At 46.1% G+C, this 20,025-nt stretch overlaps 2 protein-coding genes across 4 annotated transcripts; one reads left to right on the top strand and one right to left on the bottom strand.

Annotated features, from left to right (window-relative positions):
- Positions 1–935: 935 nt before the first annotated feature.
- On the bottom strand, positions 936–9,393 carry LOC118791787 (nascent polypeptide-associated complex subunit alpha, muscle-specific form-like). 3 transcript variants are annotated; one of them, XM_036549221.1, is made up of 8 exons: positions 9,189–9,393; positions 6,854–8,103; positions 5,500–5,937; positions 5,231–5,389; positions 4,999–5,151; positions 3,500–3,531; positions 2,722–2,856; positions 936–2,265 (listed from the first exon to the last, which is right to left on the bottom strand). In XM_036549221.1, exons 2-8 carry the CDS (start codon positions 8,037–8,039, stop codon positions 2,197–2,199), a joined length of 2,172 nt encoding a protein of 723 aa, XP_036405114.1. In that variant the 5' UTR covers positions 8,040–8,103; positions 9,189–9,393; the 3' UTR covers positions 936–2,196. The 3 variants fall into 3 exon arrangements, with proteins under 3 accessions (XP_036405114.1, XP_036405115.1, XP_036405112.1); XM_036549222.1 differs by having other exon boundaries at positions 936–2,262; positions 6,854–8,133; XM_036549219.1 differs by having other exon boundaries at positions 6,854–8,133.
- A 791-nt stretch (positions 9,394–10,184) lies between these two features.
- actr10 (actin related protein 10) lies at positions 10,185–17,786 on the top strand. Its single transcript, XM_036549719.1, has 13 exons — positions 10,185–10,364; positions 11,153–11,225; positions 11,330–11,412; positions 11,893–12,001; positions 12,288–12,395; positions 12,922–12,989; positions 13,129–13,208; positions 14,190–14,225; positions 14,602–14,681; positions 14,819–14,892; positions 15,137–15,218; positions 15,887–16,088; positions 16,837–17,786. Exons 1-13 carry the CDS (start codon positions 10,288–10,290, stop codon positions 17,016–17,018), a joined length of 1,254 nt encoding a protein of 417 aa, XP_036405612.1. The 5' UTR covers positions 10,185–10,287; the 3' UTR covers positions 17,019–17,786.
- The last annotated feature ends 2,239 nt before the right edge of the window (positions 17,787–20,025 follow it).

Below are 20,025 nucleotides of genomic sequence, written 5' to 3' on the forward strand. Positions count from 1 at the left end.
GTGCCATTCTGTTTAGAGATCCATGTTTATGGCTGAACTGTGGGATGTTGAAATACCATGTTGTCACTTTCTCTCTCACACTCACTCTCTCACACTCTTGCCTACAGTTTGATGAGAGAAAAGAGGTAATTTTCTGACTCTACCCCCTGTATTTCCCTCTATTTTCATCTCTTGTAATCTCTTTTCATTTAAACTGGGATCTGGGATTGGTTTGGGGTGGTGTGGGAGAACTTGAGAAGGTCAGAATTGGACTGGTTTCTGTTACAGGAATTCTGTGGATGACATGGCTCTGAGAGGGGAAAAATAAGCCTGTATTACCCTGTCTTTGTATTGCTTTGGTCACAGTTCAACTCAAATGACCACAATTTCATACATGTCTACATAGACATCACATTTTACAGAGCATATAATAACTACTATGTGTGTGTGTGTGTGTGTGTGTGTGTGTGGGAACATAACTTTATGCACATATTCATATTGACTATCTCAGTTGTCACATAACCCTTTTCAAAATAGTCATGTAATTATCTCTCTGTGAGATGGATGTGTACTCTGCATATCCATTTGTTCATATTCAGATGCACATGACCTGACACACGGCTGGACAGCTCCGCCCTCTTCTGCCCTGTGCAGAGGATCGCAGATTCTGGTTCTCTGAGGACCGAAACCTTTCAGGTGAATGAGGTCAGACTCAAAGAGCTCTTCTGGAACACCTGTCCACCTGGAAACACCTGTAGCTCAAAGTCACACAAATTGTTCAGACTTGAGGCTTTGAATGTTGTAAATGTAAGGATTGCTGCATGTACATCAGTTTTTCAATCATTTTGGTATGATCTCACAGGCACCTGTTCACACATACACAACAAAGCTGTCCCACGCCATTTCCAAACCATACCAAGTAGGTTTATTTTATTCAAAAAATGACATGTCCTATGGAGTGGCACCTTGTATTCTAAGAGCCTTAATTTGGATGGATACACACTAAGCAGATGCCTTACACTCAAGAGCTCTCATTTGGTCTGATCACACCAGAACCCCTTCTACTCTTGTACAAACAGAACTGTTTTTTTTTTTTTTATAAAATAATCAGAAAAAATAATTACATTTTTATCAACAGAAAATAAATGGATCAGGTTATGTTTAAATATTAAATATTAACGCTACACAATGTTTCTACGTGATTTTCTCAATTTTGTTTTCATATACTTGTCCACTGCTTAGTAAGTCGTACAGAATGAAACACACGAGCCTGGCATATGACTGCGATGGTACCATGGAAGCTTCAAAAGGAACAACTGTTGTTTTGCAACAGCTAGACCGTGGTAGTGGTTCACTTACATTACCAGAGGCCTGTCCACATGAAGAAGTTCCCGCATGCTTCATCTAAAAGATAATGTCTCCTCTCGTAGTCTACAAAGCAAAATAACGGGCAGCTACAGTTACATGGACGATTAATATTGTAAAGATGTTGAGTCTAACTACAGTTTATCAAACAGCCCTGTCCATTACCATGTATTTACAGTATGTACAAGTTGTATGTAGAACACATAGACGTATTTGCTCTTTCTGACCCTTTTGACATCACCCGGAGCATGTACGATATTTGTGTTACAGTGAAACCTTACAGTTATGTAAATTAGACATAAAGGGCATCAGGATGATTGGATGGTGCCTCCAGTGGAAATGACATGGAGCGGCCAATTGGCTGAGTCTTGCAGAGTAACTCAGATACTCTGTCTGATTACATCACTTTTCTCAAGCACTGTCCTGAACATTATCTGAAAGGAAAACTGACAATGGGGGTCCCTTGCTTACCACTGAATATAACTGGACACAACATTCAACAGTCATTTAAAAGGAATGGTTCCCACTGTATATGAAGCCGGTGGTTCGGCAATGAGAATGGGACAAGGGCTAATTCTTCTTTATTCTGTGCCTGTAGTGCATGACACTGGGGAGGAATCCTCTCCTGGATGTGTGAGATTGCTGGTGTCCATGGTTCTGAAAGGAATGCGACAGCAAGGCCTCTTAACGATATTCTCGTCTCATGGTTGCTGTTCAGCGTGTTGCACCTGGGAGTCCAGGGGTAAAGCATGATGAAAGGGTCCCAGCATGCCAGCGGAAGTCGTGGTGACCCCAAAGGCATGGGAACATGGGCGTGGCTGGTTGCTGTGTGGGTGATGTCACAGAAGGGAGTTACAGCTCATCCTCCGAGCTGTCAGCCAGGAGCATAGCCTGGTCCTGTCTGCTCGTCATCTCCCTCTGCTGGAGACAAGAGGTTCACAGCAACAGTTACTGGACAAAGCCAAACGAAGACACTGTACTGTAGCAAATTCAAGACGAATGAAACAAGCCCTCCTCTCTCTCTCTCTCTCAGCACACCTCTCTATCTCCCCCTCTCTCTGTCTGCATATCTTTTCATCACTGTCCCTGTGTATCTCTCTATCTCTCCCTCTTTGTTTCTATGTATCTCTCTGTCTCCCCCCACCTCCTCCCCTCCCTGTCTCTGTGTATCTTTTTTCTCTCCCTACCTGTACTCTCTCTCTTTGTGTATCTCCCCCTCTCTTCCTCCCTCTCTCTGCATATCTCTCTCTCATTATCTCTCCCTCCCTCTCTATGTATCTCTCTCTCTGCCCACCTCTCCCTCTGTCTCTGTGCATCTCTATCTCTTCCCTCTCACTCTCTCTCTGTGCATCTCTCTCCTCCCTCTCTGTGGCCCACCTTCCTCCTCTGCTGTTTGATGGTGTTCCTCCTCTTGCGGTGAGCTGCCCTGATGCTGTACAGAACGCCCAGTATTAAGAGGGCCCCTGCAATGCCGATGCCCACTGGCGCCAGCATCCCAGATACATACCCCGCCTGGGAAAATGAGAGTGCACCACAGGACATCTGAAAGCGTGTCACCTGACCCCACCCTACAGCTGCGAAAAGCGTATCTGAGTGTGTCACGTGAAGCTGCCCCGTGGCCAGGTAAAGTGTCTGAGAGTGAGTCACGTGACCCTGCCCCATGGCCAGGTAAAGCATCTGAGAGTGTGTCATGTGACCTTTCCCCACAGCTAATAACTCAACACTTTCTCCAGGGACAATATGAGTATGTTTCAGCTTAGGGCCTGTGTTAGAGGTCTTCAAAATACGTTGATGGTGTTCACTCATTTATGTAAGCTCTGTACATGATAGCATGTGGCGTTGAAGACTTTGACACCATCTCTAGTCACTGGATGCAGCTCCATCCTGCAGTCAAACCTCCAGTCTTTTAACAGCGGGAAGAGCCTGGTACATGCTTCAGATTCCCATTGACTCTTTAAATAGAACTCTAAATTACTTTCAAGCCCCAATCAGAAACATGTGTAATGACAACAGTGTATGTAAGGTAAACTATGAACTACGAGCAGCCCTGAGTGTCATTTAATGCACCAGTGACATTTCACTCTTCTGCATCTCGCTGTTGTGTGCAAAAACATGAATGAAGTGATAAACCTGCAGGGGACAATGACAACGTTACCTCATCTCTGATCTTCTCCACCCAGCTGCGCACTGAAAAAGAGAAAGAGGGCGAGAGGGCAGCTGTCAATCTTCTCAGGGTATGTTTATCTTATCATTTACCCAGAATCCCAGGCAGCAGGGCAGAACTGTGACAGATAGTCCAAACCCATTCCTTCTGGTGAGGACATGCTAATGTCACCTCTCTTTGGAGTCACTTATATAACTCTAAAGTGGCACCTGCATCCTGCACACTGACACATTTACTATCAGGCTGCCATTGCGTGCTGTTCAGCTCCAGATCCACAGGCTGTGTGAACCTACTTTGAAGCCTATGGATACACAGCACTATCATGCTTCACCACCAGGGGGAGCTGCTGCCTGAGGCTCAAACCCCTGTCCACAAAAACAAATATATTGCAAACGGGATAAACCTTTGATGATACAGCATTATCACTATATATTTCAATAATACTGCTGTCTGAACTTGAAACATGAAAAGTTCATTTAACCTATCCATTAACATTATTAATGGTGGATACCAAAAAACATTATATTATGTATTTGAATGTTTGAATTTTATACCTTTAATGCTGTTTCAGGACACCTAACTTGAGTGTCAATGCATGCTGATCAAACCCATCTTTCACTAATCAAATTTTCTTCACATGGACCAAAGCTGCACAGCACTGACCAGACTATGTGCCTCATATCCAGATGCATAGAACCATGTAGTCTGTGCACTTGTGTGGTAAAATAGTATTACATACACACTAATAATTAGCTACAGTATTCAACTTATGATCACTGGTATTAATCCACTGCACATGACAAATTCAGCATTACAGCATACTGAACAAGACAGGTATATCCATTCTCAGGTTTGCTTTGGGAAGTACGTAGATGCTTTGAGATGATTTTAAAAAGACTGAAATCTGTAAGAAAATAAATACAAAAGGAGTTGATGCTCAATGGCAGTATATCTCCATGGCTGGATAAAATGTGTGCTAGGCCCAAGCAAATAGGTCAATTCCCCCTCCTTCTAGCGTGAAACCAAGGTGAGTCTGATGCAGATATTGATTTGAAACGTCCACCCACACAAGCACCATTGAAAACCTGTCTGCTCCCTTTAAAGTACCATGCTTGAAGAGGAAATCACTAGCTACTTGGACCAGTAGTTATCCCACATATGATAATGACAAGGTGTCTGGTATTGATCCTCAGTGCATTCCTCCCATGCTTGATCACAGAGACTGTGTGGTATCCCAGGAAAAGAGACAGACCTAAAATAAGCTTTTGAGCCTCACAGTGGTTTGAAGGTTTTGAATCTCTTGTCTCTGCTCTCAAATGAGGTGGCATACAACCCTGGTAAAGTGCACCCTCTAGTGGACACTCTACAAAGAACAGCTGTTATTAAAATGTTATTAAACTCTTGCTAATCTTGCTAAATCTTGCTAATGTAGCCACTGCATTTTGAAAAGCAGTGCCCCTGAACCTTTGACCTTTGTCTTGCTCTCTCACCTAGGCCATGGTTGCGCTGCACCCACAAAGGGGGGCGGGGGACGTGGCTGTAGGCGGGGGGCGTGGCAGCCAGGACGGGAGCCTCTGTTTCGTGCTCTTCCTCCTCCTCGTAATCGTCCGTGTCTTCGTCCTCCTCATCCTCATCATGCTCCTCTGTGAGACAAACCATGTCAGAAGCAAATTCAGGAAAAGCCACTTCCACATTCCCATGCCACCCCACACAAGTGCATACCTTCATACTCTAACTCCTCCAGCCCTGACTTAGGCTTGGACAGAGATAGACCAGTCACCCTGGCAACCGTTGCCAGGAGAGTCTGTCCAGTGGCACTGGGGGGTGGGGTTTCAACAGAAATAGGACGGTCTTCTGTTGCTGTGTCAGTCATGCTACGTTCTATGATGGAATACAGACAGAAGGACCAGTCAGACAGCTTTACAAAAAAGACTTGAATGACATGCAGTAACACACGGACTGGAGTTCACTCCCTTACATCCTCCTCTCACCTTCAGGGTCAGCGGTCCTCAGCAGGGGTCCAGAAGGGGGTGCTGTGAAGGACGGCAGCACGGAGGAGCCCACAGCGTCAGGGATCTCGGAGCCGGACATCTGCCACGCCAAGGATGGAGAGTCGGGCAGCAAATCCTCTGAAGGGGGGCCGTCCTCATCCACAGTAACCATCTCAACAAGCTCCGCCTCCGGCCCCATCCCATTGGATGGCTGCGGCAGGGATCCACCAGGGGGCGCAGCGCCGGTTGCCTCCGGCATGACATCATCCAAGGGCTCGAATAACAAGGGGAGGTGATCGGGCGAAAGGGTCCCCTCCCTGTCAGGCTCCAAAGCCAGGTCCTCTGAGATGGGCTCATCCGACCCCCTGGCTGCTGTCAGGAGGGGCTGGGAGGCTGTCTTAGGAGCGTCTGGGCTCGGGGTGCTGCCCTGCTCCTCCACTGCCGGGAAAAGCAAAAACAAAAAACAAGCACTGAGCAGCTTGGGACTGCAAGCGGTGCTGATTAGGATCTCTGTGGGAGACACCTTCAGGGACAGCATAATAAGCTCCCGGTCCCCCATTCCTATTCTTCCACAGACCCCTGTCCCCATTTCCTGAGTCAAAAATAGCAATTAATTAGGCTGCCTCCCGCCCCTGCTGGGATTCCAAGTGGGGCATGTAAATCTGGGAGGCTCCAAGGCTCCAACTCTATCATTCCACCAACCAGACCCTGTGCGGCGACGCCGAGGGCCGTTTCACAACCCAGACGACCCCGGGTGACCCCTTACACATGCAACAGTCACAGTCTGCTGCAGTGTTACTGTGAGAGCGCTGTGGGGGCTGGCTCACCAGCACGGCATAATGATGCGTGCACTTCTCCAGCGATTCTAACGACGCTGGCCCACTGCCACCAAAAGCACTTCATTTAGCCGCTGACTGTAAAAACATCAGTCAGCCTGTGGCCGCCCACATCCCAAAATACATCCACTGGGTTTTTGACTCCCAGAGGGATTTTTATTTGAACCTTGCTGCCCACTTTTACACTAGATGAATCCCATTTCAGAAATGCAGTCCTTCTATTAAAATAAGATACATGGAGTACTAGTTTTTCTCAGAGCTGACCTAGTGTACCGTTATGGACTACACATTCCCCTGTGTTATCTTTTCTTTACATTACATTATTTACTTAGCGGAGTGATTTACATAGCTTACTGTTTTTTACGTTATCCATTTGTACAGCTGGATATTTACTCATGCAGTTTGGTTAGGTACTTTGCCCAAGGGTACCACAGCAATGTCCCACCTGGGAGTTGAGCCAGCGACTTTTGTGTTTTACAAGCCCTGCTCCTTACCACTATGCCACACCCCTGTCTTACCTCCGTCCTGATGTGGTGCTCCCCCAGTGCCCAGGGTGTAGCTATCCCAGGGCTGTTCGGCAGGGGTAGGAGCTTCTGGTTGAGGTGGAGTCTCTCCCATGGTGCTCCATTCTGGGGCGGGGTTTGGGGTCAGGGGCGAGAGCATGTCCAGCGCCTGGGAGGAGGGAGTCCGGATGACTTTTCCCAGGACTGCTGTCTGCCTCCACTCGGGGTGCCCTGGAGCAGGGGTGCCATCCAGGTGGGGCCCTGTTTCCATGGCGACTGTGACTTGGGCATCTTCGTGCCAGGTCTGGCTAGGGAACCCCGGGACTCTGGTGGGCGGCGTCTTGGCTATGCTTATCTCTCCCTCACTCGTCTCTCCACCTGATGGTTCTCCAATTCCCTCCACTGGGTTCTGTATGAGTGTCCCTCTTGGCCCCGCCTCTTCTGATGCCCTCAATTCCTCCCCCTGACCTTTGGCTTCCAGTGCCACAGGCACCATGGAGGGAGAAGGTGGATACAGTGCAAATTTTGGCCCTAGAGTAGTCTCCAATGCTGGGGTCACAGAGGCCTCCAGCCCTATCTCTGAATGTGCTGAAAACGCCCCACTTGGCTGCTCCCCTCCAGACATCCTCCTGCGACGGGGCACCCTCTCTGAGCCGCTCTCCAGGCCAGGGTTCTTCTCTTTCAGGGCAGGGACCTGGAGGTCAGCTCCAGTCTCCTCTGGGATGGGCCCAGTCAGATGGCGTTCACCCTCCCCAATGTGAGTCACTGGGCCCTCTCTTTCAGGGTGGGACCTCACCTTAACCAGGAAGGGAGCTGCATCACTTCCCGTCTGAGGCTCAGAGTGGCTGGCAGCATTTCCCTCCTCTACAGAGCCAGAACTCCAAGTGTTGGCCTTGACTGCTTTTGATTGGTAAGACAAGCTGTCAGTGGCGGAATGCAGAATTTTATTGGCTGACTTGATGCCTTCTGACAGCCTAGCTGGAGCTTCTGGCTGGACGATAGATATGACAACTGCAGCAGTGGGTGCCATAAGCCCTTCCTCCCTGTCCAGCTGCCCCCCTGCCAGGTCATGAGCTGCTATAGACCCCCCACCCTGTTTCTGACTGCCATGGTCTTCTGGGAATGATGGGAGAAGGGTGGCACTGACCAAGAAACCAGCCCCAACCAATAAGAGGGTCTGAACAGCCACACAATCAATCATCTCTCACAACCAGGAGGGCCTTTGAAGGCTGGAAGGTGAAGTAGTCGCAGTTCACGTCCAAAGCCTTAAGAAGAGCAAATGAGAAAGATGTGGGCTGGAAGTAAAAAAAGAAAGGGGTTATCTGTAATCTGAGATGGCTCAAACACTACCATGCAATTTAAAGTGAAATCAGGCATCCTATAATCATTATTCCAATTATTATTATTTATTAGCAGCATAACAACGTAACTCATGGAAATTATTGCATTAGTAGATGTAATACAAAAAGAAATGGATAGAGGCAGAGGAGTTGCAGTGATTTGTGTAATAACAGAGTGATATTCAGAGGAGCAGCGCTGCGTCTGGGACTGTACGGGTGAAAACAGTAAAGGTAAACCAATGAACCTGAAAGAGATTAAGGCGAATTGACAGGCAGAGCTCGAGCCATAAAAAAACTGCGATCCCCATTGGATCCTGGTGCTCAGGAGACTGTCGGCTGTGCTCTTACCAAAGACAGAGCAGGTCAACCGGATCAACATCCTATTCACGACTTCCTGGATCTCTATGTCGGTCAACGCCGTTGTCCGCGAGCTTTTATAACAACTAATCTCGCAGCCACAGTCACAACAACAACAATAACTACTATAGTGCCACTATTATTGGTACAATTAGTACTACCCCTGCTGCTGTTCCATTGACAATTAGAAATTATTGCAGCCAGTTTGTCAATACTTTCCCTGATTAATAATCCCTAACTGTAATCACCTAGCGTTGCGGAGGGTACCCACTGTCCCATGCTGACAAACGAATTTTATTTATTTTAAGTATTACCGTAAAATGCCCAATTCCAAAACGCACTCATCTATCCGTATGCATTACGGGAAATGCGCGGGTCGTTTTGTTGTAAACAGCTTTCTGAGACAGACACTTTGGCGAGGTGCAACATATTATACACAAATCTGCGGTATCAACAATAAATTTAACCATTTCTGGTGTTTGAATTGTTGATCGAGTATGGGCAGTGCACCCTTAGAAATTAACCCCCTTTGAATTGATAGTCTGACATAATTATATAACATATTTCAGTCAATAGTTATATTGTATGTTTCACCAATAATAACTGACACATCGATGATAAAGTACATATTTGTATTACGCCTTTGTCCTTACCTGTCGCAAATCATCGCATTTGGTTTTTAGCTCATTTCGGTGGTAATCGTGCAATCCAGCACTGCTGTGAAAGCGATGGATATTACTTGTAGCCCCACTGATTTAATAATAGAAGCAGTCTGTATTGATCCGGAAGCTAGTTCTTGGGATGGTTTTGGACCGCTGAGTTTGACACAATGCGAATGGCGTGCGCGTGCCTTCTCTGTGTCTGAACAGGGTGCGCGTGCTTGTGCGACTAGTGGTGGTGGGTTGCAGTTTGTTTTTCTCCCGAGCGCATGTCTGGAAAATGCATGATACGAACGCCAACTGCTAATTTCATTTGCTACAGTTTTTCACTCTTTTGGTGGTTTGGACTATTTCCACATTCAGTGCAATATTAACAGCAAACGCCATTCTAGCGTCATTCAAATGTTGTTTGCAGAATACTAGTCAAACGCACATCTAAGAGACAGGTGGCGAAACAGGCCGTTAGGTGCCATTGTATTTGGGGCTCCTGTGGGAATCACTGTACCGAAACATATTTTCCAAACCCCGGGTTTGGACACTATGGTGCTGAATGGATAGCACCCAAGTTGGCGAGTGTTACCCCTAAACGATCACGTGGGGTGAACTGCAGTAGTGACGAGAAGAAGGCAACATTACGCAGCGGCATCTTTCAACATCAGTGCACACTGAACGTTTCAAACAAATCCCCAATAGTCGCACTGAAATTTCATGCTTGAGTTTTAGGGAGTGCGCAGTTATGATTCACTTACTTTTTATAGCTGGCTGATATGTTGCCTTTATTTTAGATCGTAAATATATTACAAAACTAACCATCATGTAAAGAGCAGTGCACGTATTAGCATTCGACACAATTTAATAATTAGTTTATAAATACGTACGTGGTATATACGTGGTATCTGTGTGCAAATACAATTATCATTCATTGCACACAATTACGTATTGATTTCTGCTCAGGCGAACGTGTCGGACAGCCTGCTGTTGTTACGCTAGGGCCCCGCCTTACCAAGCTGTGGGGCGGAGTGTTGCGAATTGAAAGATTATCGAATCATTTAATTTATCCGATTTTATCGTATATTTGGGACTATAAGCAACGATGCCGCTCTTTGAGGGTCTTGGGAGCGGCGGGGAGAAAACTGCTGTAGTTATTGACTTAGGAGCGGCCTACACAAAGTGAGTATCTGTATTCTTCTAGTTAGCGTTAGCTGGCTTGCTACTTTTACCTAGCAGAGGAAATGGGCAAACCGGCTAGCTTGTCAGCTAGCTTATTGTGTGACTGCGAGCTCTTTACTGTGTTCAGTCTTACATTATATCAAATTTATTTACTAGTCATCTAAATGCGTAATTGAAACATTATTTAAGCTGTTAGATAACTGACATTAGCTAAGGTATCGCACTAGCTATTGCTTTAGGTGGCTGTATGATGTAATGTTTGGAGGCGCTATTGTGGGTTAATGGTCCTCGTACAATTTTTTACATTAATTGCAACAACTGATTGCATTTCATCGAAGCTGCTGTAGTATCTAGTTAGCTAGCAAGTATAGTAAGCGCACGCGGCTGTAGACATAAACGTCTTATTGGTTATTGTCTGATTTCATAGGACTTCTGCAATTGAATCAGCTAGCTGTGTATATAGGTGCAGATTCATACGGTATGTCGTGTAAAACACCTTATTGGAAAAAGTGTTAGATTAGCTGTAGAAGAATAATGACTTATTTGGAACTAAAGGCACGACATGGCAAGTTGTTATATTCAGCTGCAAAAGGGTACATCTTGGGCCAGGTCACATCAAGAATGTGAGTGTCGCGCGAACGACGACTGATGCTCTGTGGTAACGATCGTGGGCTCATCTCGGTGCTGCTGCCTTGATTGCTATGTGTTTGTAAAGGCACTTGATCGTTACAGTCTGTAAAAGTGAGCTTTACATCGCTGTTGTGACTGCACTGCTTTGTTTCCGATAGGTGTGGCTTTGCCGGGGAGACAGGGCCACGATGTATCATTCCCAGCGAACTCCAGAGACCAGGGCTGCAACAGGTTAGTTGGTCCGACTTCATTTCGCCCTGTGTTTCGTTTTGTGTGAGACGCATATTTGTCGATCTGGAATGCCTCGATCTAAAAGTGTCTCCGCTGTCATGCAGCCCGTCCGAGTGGTTCAATTCAATATCAACACAGAAGAACTCTACTCCAACCTCAAAGAGTTCATCCATATGCTTTATTTCAGGTAACGGCCTCTGTCTCTCCCCACTCAAGAGTGTATACAGCTCAAACTACTCCAACACACAGACAACTAGGCCAAACACTAAGACTTTAATACTGCAGCTCGACTCATGGGTGCAGTTGCTTAGCAGACACAAAGCCTTGTGCTCTGCTAACCGTAAAAGCTGTTAAAACATTTGAAAGGAAAATATTTGCACATAGTATCTGAACCAAGTGTTCATAATATCCTTAAGCACTGTGTCCTTGTCTATGGAGAGCATGTCAGAGAAGAAGTGGATTTTATATGTTATTTGAAGTCACTGCTGTGTGGGTTGCTAAGTCTGCTTGTCAGGACTCTACAGACTCTATGCCCGTCATTTACATGCTGAATTACTCAGACACACAGGTCTATTGTAATATAGTATAGTATTGGATAGTATTTCTTTAAAGTGCACTGCTCACATGATTTACTGACCTTGCTTTGGTCCCACCTTTCCCACTACAGACACCTGCTGGTGAACCCACGGGACCGGCGCGTGGTCATCATCGAGTCCATCCTCTGCCCCTCCCACTTCAGAGAGACCCTCACTAAGGTTTTCTTCAAGCACTTTGAGGTACTGGTACCACACAGCTGCCTGCATGCTATAGGTTGACCTTGTCTGATGTGGGAGGGGTTATCTGCTGTGTGCAGGCTTCTACTCCTTTTTGCATTTGTCTGTCATGGATGGAGCCTGTGGGCGGGGCTTGTGGCTCCACCAGCTGGGGTGGTGGGGATGTTTAGTATGAGAAGTGCGTCCAGTTTCCCTGTAGAGTTGCTTCATTGGTCAGCATGAAAGGCTTCCTGTCCCGCCTGTTAACTCCTGCATTGATCCTGAGGTGCAGGGCATCTCTCCTCCTCAGGTTCCGTCGGTGCTTTTCGCCCCTAGCCACCTCATGTCTGTCATGACCTTGGGCATCAACTCTGCTCTGGTGATGGACTGCGGGTACACAGAGACCCTGGTGCTGCCTGTATCCTTGTCCTGAGAGAGACAGAGGCAGAGAGAGAGAGAGAGGCGGGACTTAAGACCTGGGAGCACTGAGATCAAGAATTGTAACTGGATATGTAACAGTAGTCATAAGCATATGTACGTGACTCATTTAAATGAACAAAGCTAGTCAGTCCTCAATCAAGAATGATAGCTACCTTTGGTATCACTTTTAGACTCACTTTTTAATATAACAATTCAATAATACTGCACATCCTGCTGAGCAGTGCTGTTTTAAATTGATTGCGCTGGCTGTGACAGGACTAGTAGTTGAAAGCAGTTGATTAGTAGGTGTTTTGTAGGCCTAACTGCTCGCAAATGATGAGGATGTCTTGATGTATAGTTATCATTGTAAAAGAAACTTTAAGATAGAATCAAGCCTGAAAAAGCACACAAGAAAGAGTGGGTGTTAAGACTGTGTTATAGCTGAAAAGAGGAAGTGGGAGGAGTTTGAAAGGGGCAGGGAACTCCATGTTGTGGGTGTGGTCTCGTTCCTTAATGCTCAGCAGGTGTACGAGGGCATCCCTATTCTCTCTGCCTGGGAGGCACTGCCCCTGGCAGGAAAGGCCATTCACAAGTAAGTGACCAATCATATCCATCCCCTAGCTCCCTGTGTCACACACCAGCTCTAAAGAAACCAGTTGCTCTGCTGCACTCACTGGGTGGCTGTCTTCACAGAGTGTGTGTGCGTGCGTGTGTGTGTGTGTGATCCGCAGAGAGCTAGAGGCCCAGCTCGTGGAGCAGTGCACTGTGGACACAGACTCCAGCACTGGACAGAGCGTCCCTGCAGTTATTGGTGAGTCCAACGGACTGGCAACCCTACCTTCACCTCTCATGCACCTTCTGATTGGACTCTCACATCCAGTTGAGACCTGCAGTTTATCAATGAGAAACAAATACAGTCTTCTGATTTGTATGCAGCCAATGGCTATTTTTTCCAATACAAGTCACACAGTACCCTACAGTGGAGTGGGCTTTCATTATAGAGCTGTCCACTGACATCTGCAAGTGCTTGAGTGGCGACAAAGAAACCCTGGCCAACCTATCCACCCCTATACTGTGGGATCCTGGTCACTGTTGGCAAATGACATGGCTGGTTTTGAACCCATGCCATGGGCTCAGCCTGCACTCAACCTTGCTCACCACTTGGGACCCCTCTGAGAGGCTAGTTTAATACTGTAAGTAAGAATAGGCATGATTAAGTGCTAGGCCCACAGGTTCAAGAGTTGAAAAAGTAGCCCTATGGTATATTAGTGTTATTAACAGGTTAGCATTCTATTATGCGTTTGATGGCGGAAGCATACACTCACTTCTTCCTTTTTGCTGGGCTATCCAATCCCGTCTTTTGAACATTGCACATCCAGTGGCTTACATTGGTTTCTCTGCTCTGAACTCCCGATCAAGGGTATCTTTCAGAAAACGAGTTGTCATAATTTGCTGGAAGGTAAGTCTCTTGGAACGAGTAAAATGGGTCATAGCTATGCAAACAATTTCAGACAGGCCTGTACATGACAATTTCCCCCACCTGTTCTGTGTCACTACTGTGTTCATCCACTTATGTCCCCCCTACACCCCCACACCTCCACAACTGACCATCTTGTCCCATCCATTCCTTGGGCCCATCAACAGTGCCATGTATTTTTCACACTTAGCAGATGCTCAATCATTCACGGTTAACTAAAAGAGTGTAGTGATGCTGAAGATGATCATCTTTTAGATGGACTCTCTCAGAGTGTCACAGACCTGTTTCCCGTTTCTCTGTGTGTGTTTCTCGCAGGGACCATTTCTGAGGAAGTTGTGGAAGATATTAAAGGTAAGGTTGACCTGCCGCAGGTCAGAACATAGACTGAATGAGCGGTTCATGCAGTTATGCTTGCTGAAGGACCTGTACTCCTGCCATACACTTCTATAAGTTATTATTATGGAGATGCCATTTTTATGTCTTGTGGGCAGTGGGAAACCAACCACTGTCAAACATTAGTAAAATATAATGAAAAACCCTTCAAATTCCACATTGTGCTGTAAAGGATTGTTAACTTTTTGTGTGTTGAGGTTCATTTTACACAGTAAATGATGTATTTTCCATGGTCTACCGATGAGTGTCAGGCTTGGTAGTCTAGTTTGGTAGGGGAGGTGGTTGAATCTGTTGTCTGGCCCGGAACTGAATTGCTTTTTGTTTTCCATTGCAGTCAGGACTTGTTTTGTCAGCGACCTGCAGAGGGGGCTGAAGATCCAGGAGGCAAAGTTCAACCTGGAGGGCACGGCAGAGGTCAGCGCGGTCATCATTGGCCCATGGTTCAACCCCTCTGATTTGCTGAGGGCCTGAACCTGTTTTTTAGCTCCAACCATGCACGTTGTTTCCCTGCCCATCTTAAACGACTGACAATGTCTGCCTGCCTTTTTCAGCGGCCAGCCCCACCCCCCGATGTAGATTTCCCATTGGATGGAGAGAAGATCCTCCACATCAAGGGATCAATAAGGTGCCTCCCTCTTCATTATTGCCTTTTTTTAAGCGATCAAATTAAACTGCTCTGGTATGTACTCTCAAATACGGTCTACCGATCTTTGAGATTTTTTTTTCATGTTGCGCTATGTTTTTAAGTCTTTACTCTGTTAGCGTTGTGGACACCATTTCTTAAACAGCGATAGGGATGGGATCACGCAGAGTTATTAGTGTACAAGCCCTGTGTCCAGCCTCAATGTGAATGTGGTTTATATCTGCAGGGACTCGGTCATAGAGATGCTGTTTGAGCAGGACAATGAGGAGAAGTCAGTGGCTACCTTAGTCCTGGATGCTCTGGTCAAGGTAGGACAGAGGGACGTATGTAAGCACACATCACAAGAGGTAAAGATGGAGTTGATGTTTCCAGCGACATGTTGTGTAGTGTCTCCCGAGGGGCTCAGGGCCCTGCACCATGTGACAGCTCTGTGTGCATTCTGACTTTAAATGCTAAGAATCGCCCCCAGCGATGGGATACTGCTGTCTGATGTTTGCTCCTGATCCCACAAAGCGCTTTTCTCTGTGGCGCCATGTTTGTCCAGGATGGGACCTTTCTCAAAAACAGGCGCTCCTTTGAGAGCGGGGCAGAGAGCGGCCCCTGGGCAGCAGCGGGTCTTCACAGGGGCAGCTCTGCACTGTGTGTTCAGGGTGTGTGTGTGTGTGTGTTTGTGTCTGTGTTTCTGTGTGTGTCTGTGTCTTCTTAGGAATCTGGACAGTTGTTCCATGCTTGCACATTAACCCACTCTCTTGCACATACTGCTGACAAGGGTTAAACTTGGGACAAAGCTTGACTATTGCATGAAACTATTGCGCCCTTAATCTCATGCATTGCAATGAGCCCTGCATGAAGGATGCATATAAAGTTTGCTGTGATAATGCAGTAATACCAATAACAAAACAAGCATAACAATGACAGTGGTAATAGTTTGCATTATTAGTTGTTGTAATAAGGCTTTGACTGGCCTGTTTTCCAGTGCCCCATCGACACGCGTAAGACCCTCTCGGAGAACCTGGTGGTGATTGGCGGCACAGCCATGCTGCCCGGCTTCCTGCACCGGCTCCTGGCAGAGATTCGCCTCCTGGTGGAGAAGCCGCGGTACCAGCAAGCCCTGGCCACTAAGACCTTCCGTGTGCACAGCCCCCCTGCCAAGCCCAATTGCACCGCCTGGCTGGGAGGTGAGTCCCGTGGGTGTGTGTGTGTGTGTGTGTGTGTGTGTGTGTGTGTGTGTGTGTGTGTGTGTGTGTGTGTGGACTTTAGACTTCAGACTCCCCAAAAAACTGTCCGTGAATGTGAAATTCTGCTAGCGAGTCCTGGCACAAATATGTTATAAATACTGTAGTGTAAGAACAGTGTGTTTTAAGGGAGCTGGAAATGATTAAACCAGACATGCACATGAGGTATGGCTTGGAGCAGTTGGTCCTGTTTACTTAGCAATATTGGCAACATTCGTTTCTATAGATTCAGTTAAGTTTGTATTGGGGTTTAGCTGAGGGACATCCATAGGCACAGTCCCATTTTAGCATTGTAAGTTCTTTTTTGAGCCTTTTTGTGCCACAAGGCTGAAAATGAGCCATCTCTGGGGGTACAGTTTAATTTTGGAGGCTTAATAACTTGTTCCATCTTAACTTGGCTCCAGTAATTATTATGGGATGCCTCATTATTTTTGCTTTGATTTTTCTATTGAATGTTCTCAAAAGAGAACCCTGGTAAGACAGCTTTTCTGCATGATTGATAGTGTGCTTTCAGCCAAAGACGAATGCCCAGGGATTTCCAAGACTGCACTGGATGGTAGCTCTGAGTTTGTCATCTTGTTCGTTATTATGATTTCTATGAGCGGGTTAACTGGGGACTGGTTCAGACAGAGCTGTGAGAAGCCTGAAATTGTGTTGGTGTATGACTGGCTTTTGGCGCCCCCTGGTGTAGGTGCGATATTCGGGGCTCTGCAGGACATCCTGGGGAGCCGTTCTGTGTCGCGGGACTACTACAACCAGACGGGTCGCATCCCAGACTGGTGCTGCCTGAATTCCCCGCCCCCAGAGTCCCTGTACGATGCCGGAAAGACCCCGCCCCCGCTCATGAAGAGAGCCTTCTCCACAGAGAAGTGAAGCCCACGTGTGACTGATGCAACCCCTTGAAATCTGGGGTCAACACTAGCCCTGCCCTGCTATCCCCCCTCCCTTCCCAACCAGCCACCAGTCTGCACTACAACTGACATATGACCCACCCACCTACCCAGGCCTCAATCACCCCACCCCCCTTCCTCATCCCTGCCCCTGTACATCAGGCCCATCCATAGCCTCCCAGACCCACCCCATCCTGTGTCCCTGTCCCAGCACCTGTATAGCAGTTGTTAATGGTCTCTGCTGTGATAGGTCAGCCATCTGTGTAACACTATGGTGCATTGTTAGGATGCTGTTACGGTGTGTTATTTTAGTGAACGAATGCCGTGTATGAAGCCGCCACCCTGCCTCTGTAACCATTTGGCCAATCCGCAAGAGAGGTCGCCAGTGCTGGGGTGGGTCAAGCCGAGAGGGAGCCCTGGCATGGGGTTCATTCAGCTGAGCTGACGCCATTCCTGGAGGCCTTTGTAGAAGTCATTTTAAAGATTCATTCAGAACGGACTATTCAGGTTCAGTCTGGAAAACAGTGTTTGTGTTTTTATTTAAAGAACATCTTTGTGTTGGACGTAACTTCATTTTGCCTCACAGGAGTATTACCAGTAATGAAAGATCATGTGTTTGATTTGCCTTTAATTTATTTATGTGCTTTTTATGTAACATTGTAAAGTCAGTTCATTGCTTTGATGCAGTGTATAACCCAGCTCTCTGTCATGCACTGAGGTATTTCTGTCATCTAAAACACCACAAAATAAACGCTGGAAACTTTCTCTTGTAAAGTGCATCTTTAACACGAATGACTTCTTTGTGCAGGAACCATTACTGAATTATCAGTCCTCTTAATAGGAATTGGAATATTCACTTCCTGCTTTATTGTGAGTTTGCATTATCAGACTAAAGCAGAATTTGCATTGCATGAGTTCATCAATGTATGGCACTTTTGAAGCAAAAGTGATGACAGCAGATAGGGAAAATGTACTAGTTGATGCCTCATTTCAGCCTATAACACCTGCTTCGTTTAGGGACGGTCTTAGCGAGTTTGTATGATACAGGCAGAAATGCGTAGCTTTGCTCTCGCCTGGACCCAGATGCAGAACTTTTATTATAATTTCCAATGGAAATTATGAGTCAGGACGTGTTGTTTTGCCTAAAATAAAAATGCGAGAGAGAAGCGTAGCGGCCCGTCAGACATTTTGACAGCCGGATTGCCTTGTGGCACGGAAGGTTTTTGGGGCCTTTTGCTTTGATTTCTTGGCATGAGGAAGGATTAGCTCTTACATAACCATAATAAATAAACATGATCGTGACTGCCGGCTTCAGCGTCTCGCCCAGTCTCGGAGCACTGCCTCAACTGCAGGGGGAGAGAGAGGCCCTGCTGCCAAGTGCAGGGTGATGCTCGCTGGGTTTTCTCCTCCGCTCTTCCCAGCTGCTTTGAGTCACACAATATTTCCAGTGGCCCGCTGGAGACACACTGGGGACATTTTGGTCTGAGGCCCTTAAAATGAATACTGTCTGACTGTAGATTTTAGTGGGGGGCAGGTGTATTCACAACATGCCGTAATAATATGAATAAATTTAAACAGCACCTGTCATGCAGCTCACTGTAGCCCAAAGCATTTAACAGACATGAGATAGTAAAACAAAAAATAGTAAAATAAAATGCCTAAATATTGAAAGAATCAGTTTCAAAAAAATAATAAAAGCAATAGAGATTGTAACATTGTGCAATAATTGTGTTTTTCTGATGTCGGTAGATATACAGTATATTTGGTGTAGGTACATTGGCAGGAGCTGAGCAACACTATGCAGTTTAGTTTATGATTAAAATAACACTTTTGCAATGCTAGTTCTAACCATGGAAAATCTATGGACGCATAGCACTTGTGAATATCAATGTCTACACTTGGAAAAGGCAAAAATGATATACCAGTTGGACAGTAGGTGGCAGTGCAACAACTCTACATCAAAACTCCTCTTAGACTTGTCTCTTCTCTGTTTAATGGAAACAAAGTTTTCACAGCCTTATTTGTTTATTGGTGGACGTCCATGTGTTATGAAACATCTGTAGCACTATTTCAAGACTTGATTATCACTGGAAGAGCAGCTTTTTATCTGAGCTTCTCATCTACAGCTCAGGCTGTTTTTCTGTATTCCCTATGCAGACAATGAAGGCTCAGTTACATTGCAACAAGAGCACTGTCTCTTAAAGGCCACATGAAAGACGATGTGCAAGTTTGACCTGAACAAGCAAAGACTAAGAATTTTTCTGAAAATGACCAAGCTGGAAAACGCAGTTTTCTGCACTAGTGCACATCAGTGCACCAGTTTGCTTTCATCATCCCAGCCACTTGGTTTGTAATGTTGGTTGCACCATCAGTGGCTTGGTCCATTCAATACCCAATCCGGCTTTTCACATTATAGTCATCTGCTTAGCAGACACTATACACTTTACATCTGCTTGGCAGGGCTATTAACACATACTTCACAAAATGTTTGCTTAAACATCTGGACAGTCACTTGTTAAAGGACACAACGCTGTTCCAGCAGATACTTGCCATCTGGTAACATGGCTAGCTTCTTGAGAAGTCATACACTTATGACCCATGATTTGTATATTTGTATATTTATGTTAGCTTCTTGTAAGGCGAGGCTTCCCATTCATTTTAGTTGTTTTAAATCAGTTAGTGATGTACTAGCGTTTGGTTAACCTTAGTGTGGCATGATCTAGCAACTTCTATTGTGAGTTATACTACTGATCCAAGCAATGGACTTTTTTCCCCTCACAGGCAACTGACTAATAAGAATCTAAAATCATTTAAAGGTCACCAAGGATGAGAAATTAAAACCCAGGGAATTTTTTTGGTCGGTCACATGTTTATAAACCAGCCCTGTTTATTTAAGGCCATGTGCACTTCGTACGGTGTGTCCAGTCAAACACTTTCCCTGGAGTTAATTTTTTCCCGAATGCCTCCAGGGAACTTGAGAATGACATCAA

Source organism: Megalops cyprinoides, chromosome 17 (genome assembly GCF_013368585.1).
Source record: "Megalops cyprinoides isolate fMegCyp1 chromosome 17, fMegCyp1.pri, whole genome shotgun sequence".
NCBI lineage: Eukaryota > Metazoa > Chordata > Actinopteri > Elopiformes > Megalopidae > Megalops > Megalops cyprinoides.

What these genes read in the sequence shown, in the direction of transcription:
- actr10 (XM_036549719.1), top strand. Translation starts at nt 10,288, where the DNA reads ATGCCGCTCTTTGAGGGTCTTGGGAGCGGCGGGGAGAAAACTGCTGTA. An exon ending in ATCCATATGCTTTATTTCAG is followed by an intron (nt 11,413 to 11,892) that starts GTAACGGCCTCT and finishes TTCCCACTACAG; the next exon opens with ACACCTGCTGGTGAACCCAC. An exon ending in GCAGGAAAGGCCATTCACAA is followed by an intron (nt 12,990 to 13,128) that starts GTAAGTGACCAA and finishes TGTGATCCGCAG; the next exon opens with AGAGCTAGAGGCCCAGCTCG.
- LOC118791787 (XM_036549221.1), bottom strand. Translation starts at nt 8,039, where the DNA reads ATGATTGATTGTGTGGCTGTTCAGACCCTCTTATTGGTTGGGGCTGGT. An exon ending in AGCACCACATCAGGACGGAG is followed by an intron (nt 5,938 to 6,853) that starts GTAAGACAGGGG and finishes TTTTCCCGGCAG; the next exon opens with TGGAGGAGCAGGGCAGCACC. An exon ending in GCAGCGCAACCATGGCCTAG is followed by an intron (nt 3,532 to 4,998) that starts GTGAGAGAGCAA and finishes TCTCTTTTTCAG; the next exon opens with TGCGCAGCTGGGTGGAGAAG.